The following is a 12,044-nucleotide window of genomic DNA, read 5'->3' on the forward strand; positions in this document are numbered from 1 at the left end:
AGGTTAGAACGGACGCATGACAAAGCGGGACAAAGCGCAGATCTTGTACAGACACCTTGACTAGTATAGGACGGCCTAACGGCGTAACAATTATAGGCCAGGTACAGAGTTGCGACAAGACAGCTCAACCTCCATCATGCGAGCAATTTGGCGAATGGAAGCTGTAGGAAGTCCGCACGGTGTGAAGGAACTACATAATCCATGCAACACACCTCTTTCGGGACTGTCTGCACGGTGTGAACGAACTACGGAATGCATCCAACACCTCTTCTGGGACTGTCCGCACTCGAGGGCTCTTTGGGACAAACTCGTAAGCCATTGGACCGGTGAGCGTCTAGCAACGATTGGCGAGATTGATTTAAACATAAATCAAACAATTAACAGAACTGTTGTCTTGTTGCCTATTTTCTTATATGTGAAATAATATATTTACTCCTCTATGAGAAAATATTTTTTGTGTAACGGGATCCCCGTCACAAAGCCAAAACACTTTCGATTATTGCTGTAGTCTAAAAATATCAATAATATGATAAATCAAAAACGACACTTTCCTTTCTCCAAGGATTCAACTCGTAATAATAATAATATTTATCAAGTTTTCTCTGCAGCAATTTTTGCAACAGAACCTAATATTTAGCGCTAATATAATCATTACTTATCCCACACCATAAAGCATGTAACAAATTTCTATTACTACTCCAGTAGGCAATAATGTTGCATCGCATGATTAATCCATTTTAAATATGCAAATTAGGCTACCCAACATTGCAATACACAGCAATACCCTATTTTTTAACTTTCCGACATTCGTCGATCTTATACAATCCAAATTTCATGGGAAAAAATGTAACTTGTGAAATTATGCTCATTACTTCTTTTGCTTTGCAACATAGTTCGCCACATCTTGTTGCAGCATATCTTGACGGCGTATCTCTCTGCGTCCCTGTGCGCCATCTAATGACGAAGTGAGCCACTTAGGCAATGTCGGCTGCTCCTGAGACTCTTGGTTAGCATGAAGCATGGCCAGTGCAGCTTCAATTTTTTTCGTGCTTGTAGTTGCCTTCTCAACTTCCTTTTCATCTCTTTGAGACATTGCAGCATGCTCCACTTGAGCAGCTTTTTCTTGACTAGCAGTGATTTCCTCTAATCTTTGGAGACGGTTGCGCATCTCCTCCATCGCCTCCGCTAGTGTCATGTCCTTGTTTTGACGCTCTTGGATGACGTTCAGCTCACTTTCAATCTGCTTAAGTCGAATTTCTTCATTTTTCTGCTCCATTCGTAGCTTTACGGAGTACAGGTAAATCCCTAGAATCGTGCCAGGGCCAAAGGCAAAGAGTCCGTAAAGAAGTTTTCGCTTCGGCGACAGTAGCTTTCTGTGGCAGCAGTAACAATTACAAGTAGACAAACGCAACCCAAAAAGCTGGTTTGAGTGCATATACTGCTGTCATTATCAAATTCTACGCACTCGTGCGCGTCCGAAGGAGCATTCGAAAAAAGCATTTTGAACCTGCTCGCCGCCATGATTGCGTTTGGACAATAATTTAATTACTTCAAAAAGTGTTTTTCTTGCACAATTTGCCGAAAAAAGCAGGGTAAAACGTCCCTCACATTTCGTGCCTAAAAGTGCAATAATGCCTAAACACTTTTTCGTTAAAATTTGATCCGAAGTATATAAGAATGATGCAGTATTTTATAAATGAGCGCGTTATACCGACACGACTTTTGTTCATGTAAACGTATTGAAGAAAACTATTAATGGCTCGCAACATGAGGCTGACAAATCAAGTCGGCCGCATGACAATCGGCCACTGCATATTATAGAGCTTATCAGGGTGGCGGACATAATTCGATCGAGTCAACTTATAACTTATTTTATTCCATTGATTGGCTAGTATGCTCAACTTGACAAATTATTGACATGGAAAAAAGATCGGCTACTATGCATATAATGCTTTTTGCTGGCCAAATTTACAATTGCGTGACATTTTTACTGGACCAAAAACACTCTTGATGCTTCAGACACGTCGTCTGATATTGACGTCGTGCATTCATGCGCCCTTACAACGTAATTTCCTTCAAGTTTGCAGCGCAAATTGTCTACTGCAGCAGCCGTGTACGCCAGTAATTCGATTCTGCTCGACTGATGCGGCTAATTCCGTCACAGCAGTTCCTCCAGCAGCGCATAAACACAATACTTCTAAGCGCCGCAAATTTAAAAAAAACAAGCAAAAAACAGTGGTGAGTGCAGCCTCTGCTACTCCTGATCAAGCAAAGGACAATGCTGATGAATCGATAAAGACTGCGGATAACGTGGCTGAAAAGACAAATAAAGTGGCCGAGGATGTGACAATGTCAAAGCCGCTTGTGCCAAAAGTAAAGCTTTCGCAGAAACAGCGTAAAATAACGACGAAAAAAGAGGTGGAGGAGAAAATACTAGCTGGAGTGGTCCGTAAAGACTCGAAAGTAACGACAGTGACAGCTATCGCGACACAAAGTCCAAAGAAAGACAAGCAGGACAAGTCTTCTCCGGCTCAAGTAGCGACAACTGTCGCTACACAAAGCTTCAAGAAGGACAAGCAAGACAAAAACTCTTCGATTCAAGCCGCGACAGAGACGGCATTAGTATGCGCAAGCAAATCAACTGATCTACCGAGTATCAATACAGAGACAATTACAACAACTTTGCAAGAAATTGCTTCGTTACAGAAAACCCTCCCAAGTGAGACTGCCATTGCGTCTTTAATCACAAAACTTCGTCAAATTTCGTTTCAAGATGCGCATGAGTTGTTTGATTTGTATCGCAATTATGGCAATCCGTATTTGGATGAAAATTTCTTAACGCCCGGCGTGTTGGCGTGTTGCGAAGAGAAAAAGCCCACCGAAGGGCTTGATATCGTTCGTGATATGCTTGATCAAGGGCGAAAAGTCGACGAATCCACTCTACGGACACTCTTTGATGCGTGTGAAAAAGCTTCGGCAGCAGTTGAAGTGATTGAGTTGTGGCACTTAATGGAAAAGGCTGGCATGAAGCTTCAATTGACCGATTACAACCGCTTTTTGAACATTTGTTACCAACAAGAGTACCTCGATGGCGCTATTCAAGTACTCAAGCAGCTTCGGCTACTACGTTCGATTTCCGTGCACACGTACATGCATTGGCTACTCCGTGCTTCGATTGTCTGGCGCTCCGATGCCTTTTTTGATCTGTTAATGGAAATGCGATTGTCTCAAGTCGAACCCGAAATCATGTCGCTAACTTCGCTTGAATCGGGTCGCAAAGATCGCGCGTTGACGGTCATGGAAGGCGTTCGTGCCGTTGGATTGGACCCGTGCTTTGCAATGGCATCGGTCTTTTCCTCCATGCAAGCCTCTGTGTATCAGAACGGACCCAGTTATCAGGCTTTAACAGCACAAGATCTTCAACACGCTCGCGAAAAATTCAACGGTCTCACACCAATTGAGCTCGAGTGGCCCGTGAGTCCCACCCCTCAAGTCCTTGAGACTCAAGCAGCAGGATTATTACTTGAACGAGAGACTTTTCGCCGACTCAAGCGTCAACAAGTGAATCATATTGATAAGCTCTTGGAAATGCTTCCAATTACCACGAATATGACCATTAATTTACGCAAGCAATTGCTGCGCATGTCATTGCTCGTGAACACGCATCGTGTTCGTCGAGATCGAATTCAAATTTGTAAAGAATATGACAGCGGGCGTAGCTTGATTGAGCTTTCCACGATACACAATTATCCTCCCGTGTCTTTAATGCGAGTCATTTTACGTGCCAAGGGCAAAAGTCAACTCGAGATCAAGGTACGTTACTCCATCGTTGGGTTGATTGAGAGAAAACCTAAGTACTTTAAATGTGATTCAGGAATCGTTGGCACGACCGAGTTTAAACCTCTCAAAACGTGACCAGCGAGAGTTACGTAGAGCTATTGAGTACGATAGCATCCACAAGAGCGATCCCCTTATTGAGGCTCCGCAATACGATGCTGCTTCGTTAGAACGGGCTATTGAACACTATTTAAAGGCCGCAGGCATTCGTCTCAAGTAAAGTGCTTGTTTAAAACATGTTTTTATCAAGCGTGTCTCACTTTAATATTGATTGCAGAACTCAAAGTGAATTAAGCGCTGACCAAGCGGTGACTCATGGACGAACCGTCATTTCACCCGACATTCTATTTCTCGATCCGGTCATTATTAATGGCGTGCCAATTCGATGGATTGATGCCAAAAATTACTACGGTGCCCACATTGTGAGCAAGCGATTGATTTCAACGCAATTATCGAATTATGTCAAAGAGTGGGGTCCAGGTGCCATTGTCTTTGGCATGGGCTTTAGCGACATGTTTTCCCTTCCTGGTGTCATGTGTCTCGATACGACGCCACTTCCAACGTCACGAACAGAAGCAGCGAAAGTCCGTATTAAATCCTTTTTCCACTCGTGTCTCAATGTTTTTCGTTGGCGAAAACATTTGGGCAGCGAGCTCACGCAGTACTACCGCCCAGCAAAGCCATCCGAGAAATAAAACCTGTTTTTTATTAAAAAGAACCACATTTCGACCGTAGGGAATAATAAAAAAACATGTTTTATTCAGTTAGGTGTTGTCCTGGAATTGTATCTTTTGACAAACACTTTGCGAAATGGGGGCACGTCGGAGTTGGCAGTATTTAGTTGATTGCTTACGGGACCCCCCACGGAGCGATTTTGCATTTGTGCCACATCAGTACATTTTGGCCCCACTTGAGCTCTCGCAAGCGTCCAATCACTCAGTAGACGATGCAAGTACTCCCATTCTCTCGCGGTCAGTGGTCCGTGTCGTTGCTTTTTTGAATCAATACGAGCACTCGTGACTGACTAGTGTATCTATAGACCCGAATATTGTCAAAAGAAGCGATCACGACAGCGTAATTCGTTCTTTATCCTGCATATGATGGTCATGGGAATTGCGGGCGTCGCATGTGCGTGGCTAACGCGCTTTCCCATGACTCCCGAACGACTCTATAACATGCAAGTGGACATTTTTCGAGCCAAACACGAACATGCGGATTTTTTTTACCATTCGTGCTTGTATTTGGGTACTGTCTTTGGAGCCGTAATTGGTGGATATTGTGGTGATCGCCTCGGGCGAGCCGGTACCTTAGAGCTCGCGGCAATTCCACTGATTGTGGGATGGGTACTCATTGGAGTTGCGTATGGAGAGCTCACGGTGCTGATTGGACGATATTTGCTCGGAGTAGCTGCGGGGATACTTAACGTAATCGTACCCGTGTATCTTGCAGAAGTAAGCGCTGCACACACACGAGGACGAGTATTATGCGCGCAAATGCTTGTCTCAGCACTAGGAGGCATGTGTTACTTGCTGCTTGGAGCGCTCTTTATGTACTTGAGCCATCAATATCTTGGATTCAACCTCATGGAATGGAAAGTCTTAGCGCTGGCTGGCGTCATTCCTGGTTTATTGCTTCTCCTTGTCGCCCAAAAGCTGCCAGATTCGCCCACGTGGCTCATATCACGCCATGACGACCGCGAAGCTGCGTATAAAGTGCTGTTGAAACTCTACGATCGAAATCAGCGTGTAGCGGAGAACGAGACGAACGCAATTATTCATGCCAAGGTACTTGGAGCGACCGAGCAACGTCACCACGGTGCATTCTTTCGACCCGTGCTTCTGTGCGCAACTCTGTTTACACTGCGCACAGTGAGTGCATTTCTACTTGAGCCCGCAATTACTTCTTCACTTGCTAACGCGCGAGTCCGAGGCAATAATGGCACGTCGACTTCAACGTCCTTTGTCCTCACCCTCATGGGAGTGGCTATGACAGGAGCGAAAGAAGAGCTCCTTGCTATAACGTTCGTAGCTGCCGTAGCCTCCATCATGGGGATGATTGCATGCTTTTATTTTGTCGACACTCGAGGACGACCTGCCGCGTTACAATGTGGCTGTTCCCTTGTAACACTTGCCTGTGTGTTTCTATTACTCTCGCTCTACCAAAGCGTCCCTCCAACGAGAGACCATGGCGTGTCATTAAATGACTTTGGCTGGGCAGCCATGTTGCTCGCCAATGCCGGACACCAGCTCGGTCTTGGTGTTGTACCGGTGATTATTCTTAGCGAATTGTTTGCAGTTAAACACCGTATGAACGCAGTGAGTCTAGTCGTTGTGTGGGAGACAATCGTAACGACTGGACTTGCCCATGCCCTTCCAGCGTTGCGCGCGTCAGCACGAACGTCGGTGTCTATTGCCACGTTTTGTGTCTCGATCGTCCTCCTATGCAACATAACAGGCGCGGTGTTGTCCATGTGGTACATTCCAGAAACCAAAGGTCGAAGCCTTCAGGATATTGAAGCCATTCTATGCGGATGGCAACCGGCAACTCCTCGTCGTTGTACGTCCTCAAACGTGCGACTTGAGTACGGTAGTAATGACATATATATTCGAAGAAGTTTAGAGTAAAAAAAACAATAAATAGATTTCGCTAAGACTATGTGGTACTTGTTTGCAAACAACGCGAGTTACTCGCGTCAGCTTCGAGTTGTCGCGTGTCGGCAGCTACGGGCGGGAGTTGCTCCAAAACCTGCTCCAATGAGCGACACCACCAGGACTGTGTGCGATACTTTAAGCGATCGTAGTACCCGAGGCGACGCAGATCGTCGTGGAACGCGTGCATGTGCACGTGGTCGATACTGTTAAATGGTGGCACATGGAACGAGTAGCGCACAGGATACTTGCGACTGTCGTCACGTTCCTTGGCTTGGAGACCGAAACGTTCGTAAATCGATCGATTCTCGGGGCCTTCTTCGGTCATTAAAGCCCTGGCGACGTGATGCATTCGCATGAGAAGCCCACGATGTCGCGCCGCGAGTCGATTCACGTTCCGAATGTGCGCACGTGGCACGATGAGGACGTGGCTAGGCACGATGGGACGCAGCGGACGGAACACGACGATTTCGTCGTCTTCGTATAGTAAAGGCTCGGTGCGCGTGCGCAAAATCTCACAAAAACGACAGCTGCACACTTGTCCGTCACGAAAGTAACGGACGCCCTTGCGCCGCGAGAAAACGCCGACGTTCAGTTGCAGTGGGGGGAGTACGCTGTTAGAAAGACGCGCGAGACTCGAGACGCTGCTGAGCGTTGTAGTGTCAGCGCTGGGTAGGGGGGTAGACATACTCATGCACACTGGCGTCGAAGAAATTCCTTTGTGGTGATGAAATCTGAGCTGGGCCGCAAGCGTGAGAGCAGCCACCGTAAACGAGGAAAGTTATTTCGTCGCACTTAATTGGATCATATCGTAAATCGTGCAGGTTGCTAAAAGTGTGTTAGGTTTTAAACATTCTCTTTGACTTTGCTATGCGACATGCTTCCGTAAACATAAATTGTTTAGCTATTTAAGGCCAAATCTTCGAGGGAGCTGAATAAAGTTGTCGATGCGACGGTTTTGACGTAACTGTTAGCTACCGTACTCTCTGTGCTTATTTATCGGACCAGCATTTCAATCGGATCAGACTCGCACCAAAATAGTATTGACTTCGCGGTTGCTATTGAAGTTTTAAAAAGATGTGTTTATGCAGGTATGACAGAGGGTTGAAATTGTTCGAGTGTGCCATCCAAAACATTGCATTTGGCTGAATTTTTAATTTTTAAAAACTGGATAATTTCGAAAAGAAAGCTCCCCTTTTGGCATAGCCACACCCCTTCCCACATAAAATATTTTCACTGTATGGCATAAAAACAGCACAAAGATTCGCCTTTTGAAGCACTTCCGCTAAAGTTGGTAGAAGTAAAGTAAAGTAAATTCATCCTTAGCTTGGCCTCCAAAGACTAACTAACATGCATGCCCTTATCGCTTATTTTCAACTTCTCCCTCGCTGCTCGGTTTGCTGCTTTTCTTTTCGCTCTGTTTATGTCTGCCAATCAATTACGGGCGCTCTTGGCTTTTTCGCATTGATAAAAACCTAGAATAATAGTTACTTGTTTGCGACTGCGTTAGTTCTGGAATTAATTTTAAGAAACATTTATTCCGAGTTGTTAATATGAAAAAGCGGTATTGAGGATGGTAGTGACTTGTTCGCGACTGCAGTAGTTCTGCCTACCTCTACTGCCTTTTCGATTAACTGCGTTATACATTTAACATCGCCAAACGGAAACACGGTTTCTGATGTGTTCAGGGGTAGTCACATCCAATGCACTACTCTCATGTAGATAAATAGGTCCCTAATTTATAGGGGCTAAATTTTCCAAAGACCAAAAGGGCGATCTAAAGACGATTCTTAGAAATAACTTTGACTTTTGGCTGCAGTGAAATGACCTGCCATAAGCCACAATTTCCTTATGTTTCAGTTTTTGTCGGCTTTCTTCGTAATTTCTTTGTTGAAAAGCATCTTGCTATTTAACATGAAAGTACGCATTTTTTGCGAAATCTTTTTGCAGATCTTTAGAGATTCTGGAGTTGGGAAGGCCTGTGACGGGGCACTGCCGACTTGTACTGCTTCAGTACAAGTCTACTTCGCACTGCCTCAAAGCAAGTGGTGCCTCACGTCACTTCACGTACACTAGTACGTGCAGAGGAAGACTCTCTTCAAAATACTTGCTTTAAAGAGGGTTAATTAAAAACTGTATTAAGATAACGAGGTTCTTCTTGACTATCTACTTAATACTAACTTAATTATAAACTAATACAAACATGTAATAAAGTCTTATCTGTCTTTCTCTTTGCGCGCGTTCAGCGCTGACTGGACCGCGGAAAAATTAGATATAATGGTCTATATCTACCAATGGATAAGCTTTTAGTAAATACCATGTAAAGTAATATTCTTCAACTATTATCTACATGTTAGATTACATATTAATTAACAGCCTTTAAGTGTTAATTGCATGTAACGATACACCCCGTTACATCACCCCTCACTTAAACGACAATCACTCTGACTGTCATTGGGGAGAGTGGTCACTATGACACCACTTTTATTAATAACGATGTTGATTGGTCCGATACATCATTTTTAATTCTGTCGCATGATTAACAAGTCCATGCGGTATGCGAATAGTGCGGCGCCTTTGGCTGCGGTTCATGCAGCCGCGGGCAACGCATTATTGTCTCTTGCGGCAGACGTTCCATCTGCCGTAGTGCCATCTTCTCCCGCAACTCAACTCTGAATGTTGCGGGTGCACGTGGTAATACACCACGTGAATGCGACATCTCTTTGGAGGTCGACTACGAATGCGAGTCGGACGAAATGGCCGACTCGGGGAGAATAGAACAGTCGCCTGATCATCGTCAGGCGGCTGACAATGAGCCTTCAAACGAGAAGGCTCATTCGAGTAGACGTGCTGGTAGCATTCGCTACAGCATGTTCGGTACCGACGATGAGGATGATTCCTCATCGCCAGCACCGTCTCCCGTGTCGTCACCCGCACATATTTATGTGCGTGGTGATGACAATGGCGCAAGCCATCGTAAAAAAGTTCTTGTGGTATACCTGCTCCAGTGGGTACCACTCAGAGGATCGTAGACACTAAAGTGTCTCGTCATATCCCTGAGAAGAAGCCGTGGTTTTACCCAAACAGCTGATCAATACCTTGTCAGGAGAGACCACTCCATACAATAAATATCCTCTATTTATTGCGACAAAGCTACATGGCCTTGATCCCAGCGCGAAGCACTTTCGCGCTGAGGAAGATTTTACCTCGATGTTTTTAAGCATCAATGGTATAGTGGCAACAATAAGCGAGATAAAGTCTCCCTTACGCAAGTCTGGAGCGCGTTTACTCGCAACGTCAAAAACATTGGACGCGAAGCCTAGCTTTTAAAGTCTTAACGCTATTTAGATTGAGAAATGAGCTCCAACCGGTGCAAGGTATAAATTGTCGGCTGTCTCATGTGGGGTGATCCCTGTCCGTGTTGTGTTGACAAGACGAAGCGAGTAAAAGGGGATGTCTATTCCCTTTCTTCGCCCTGGGAATGGGCTCGAATCTCTATCGAGACGCGCGATGCGATTGACATTTTGCAATCGATTTACAAGCGCCAGGGCACGCGTATTTTTCGATGGACCTTCTGGTCCATCGGATGGGGTCTCGTCATACTGACGGACGAGGCCCTCGACGTCAACTATCAGCCGGGAACGAGGCTCTTAGCTGTCATGTGATGGTGGATAACCGCGCCAGCAAACAAGATAACTCGTTCGCTTCCCGTTAACAACACGGTAGTTTTGAATACGTTACACAAGAAAACGTTGACCACGTGGGAATCCACCAATGGTTGTGGCGGAGGAGGGGAATTTTGATCCGACCCATGTGTCGGATCAAAAGTCGAAGATTGACAAACTCGATCGCTTTCTCCATGATTTGGAAAAAGGACTTGATCACGAGCACGGTAAGCGTCACTCGTTGGAGCAGACGGTGCCGACTCACCGTATCGAACGGTTGGAAGACCGTTCGGAAAGTGCGAACTTAATGTTGGAGTACGAACGGAATTAATGCGCTCTTCGTGATGAGCTTTCGTCAGCTCATCGCGGTTCGAGGATCTTCGGACCCGACATGAGAAATACCAGATTCAACATGAGAATCTGGTTCGCGATCACAAGAATCTATTAGGGATTCTTAAAAAGTGTGGTCAGATCCGCCCTCGGAAGAAACCGCGTACTGATGGTACGGGTGGAGCCGACCAACAACGTAGGATGCGTTCGCATCTTAAGTAGCAATTCTATTGTGTACGCATTGCCTATGCGATGGAGTACACGAGAAGGTCTAATGAACTTGGGTAGTTGCTTACTGCTATCCACATAAGTGACTTTCGCTTAGGCAAGTCTACAGCAGAGAGTAGTATTCAGGCATTAATTTTAAATGAATGAACATTTGCTCTTCCATGTTTGTCTGCATTCCGTTTCTGTCGGTTCACTGCGTTAGCAATGGAATCCTGAACGAAACGGATTACTGATTCTCGAGCCAGTAGAAATTCCTTTGCTGGGCCCATTTGCTTTGTCTTTTAATGCGCTTTTTTGCGCACTGCCATGAGATCTTTCTCATTTTGATGTCGATTGCTTCGACATCGACGTCGTTCGCGTCGTTGGTAACTTCGACGCGTGATGAGCATGAGACAGAAATGGCTTTGCTCGTGCAAGTTCCCCCTTAAATTAGGGGATCCCTCTAATGAATGGCTATGCGTGGATGGCTTAAGCCATTCACGAAGAACGATGTATGCGTTGTAGACGCATGCTCCGAAGTACTGATGGCGAATTCGACCATCGGTAAAAACTCGCTCCACTTCGGATACGATTGGACGTTACCTCGAAGTATCTCTTCGAGGACGCGATTTACGCGTTCTGTTTGACCAACCGTTTCTGGATGGTCGGATGTTGACATAGTCAGCCGTGTTCCGAGATATCGGAACACGGATTGCCAGAACTCCGCCGTGAATCTCGGATCTCTATCCGAAACCAATTTACGGGGTAACCCATGGAGTTTGAATTCCGTGTCGATAAAGACACGGGCACAACCCGGAGCCGTAATCGACTCTGGTACTGCAGCAAGATGTACTATATTGCTGAGTCCGTCTACAAAAACAAGGATTCCATTGTTTTTCTGATCGTCTTCAGGAAATCCGAAGACGAAGTCCATAGATACGGACTGCCAACACTCTGCCGGAAGTGGTAGAGGTTGAAGAGGATGCACGGGATAAAGGGCTAGGCTTCACCCGTTGACATACCTCGCACAAGCGACGCGCTCCGCGCCGTCTGTATCGTATTGCATTAACGCGCAGCCGATTGCGAAATCGCTGGCGTCACAGACCGCATGGAATGGTCTGTCTTGATCTGCAATTCCCAAGATGGGCGTTTGCTTCAAGCTTTACTTGATACTTTCAAAGAAACGCTGACAATTAGCATTCCATAGCCATTTCTCGTCTTTTTCAAGAGACGAGAGAGATGAACTGTCATCTCAGCTTAATTGCGGGAGTACTCGTGCAAGTACGCCGCTAAACCAAGGAACTTTCTAAGTCCGTTGTCATCGACTGGAACTGGCCAGTCGGTGATTGCCTTGATC

The 12,044-nt window shown here is 45.7% G+C and overlaps 2 protein-coding genes across 2 annotated transcripts; one reads left to right on the forward strand and one right to left on the reverse strand.

Moving 5' to 3' along the window:
* Positions 1–749: 749 nt before the first annotated feature.
* On the reverse strand, positions 750–1,521 carry CCR75_009634 (uncharacterized protein; the record flags this gene model as incomplete). Its single annotated transcript, XM_067967673.1, has 2 exons — positions 750–1,373; positions 1,466–1,521. The coding sequence occupies 2 exons, from the start codon at positions 1,519–1,521 to the stop codon at positions 869–871; spliced, it is 561 nt and encodes a 186-aa protein (XP_067818093.1). The 3' UTR covers positions 750–868.
* A 489-nt stretch (positions 1,522–2,010) lies between these two features.
* CCR75_009635 (uncharacterized protein) lies at positions 2,011–4,956 on the forward strand (the record flags this gene model as incomplete). Its single annotated transcript, XM_067967674.1, has 4 exons — positions 2,011–3,813; positions 3,875–4,053; positions 4,115–4,815; positions 4,877–4,956. 3 exons carry the CDS (start codon positions 2,011–2,013, stop codon positions 4,530–4,532), a joined length of 2,400 nt encoding a protein of 799 aa, XP_067818092.1. The 3' UTR covers positions 4,533–4,815; positions 4,877–4,956.
* Positions 4,957–12,044: the final 7,088 nt, after the last annotated feature.

Source organism: Bremia lactucae, linkage group LG6 (genome assembly GCF_004359215.1).
Source record: "Bremia lactucae strain SF5 linkage group LG6, whole genome shotgun sequence".
NCBI lineage: Eukaryota > Oomycota > Peronosporomycetes > Peronosporales > Peronosporaceae > Bremia > Bremia lactucae.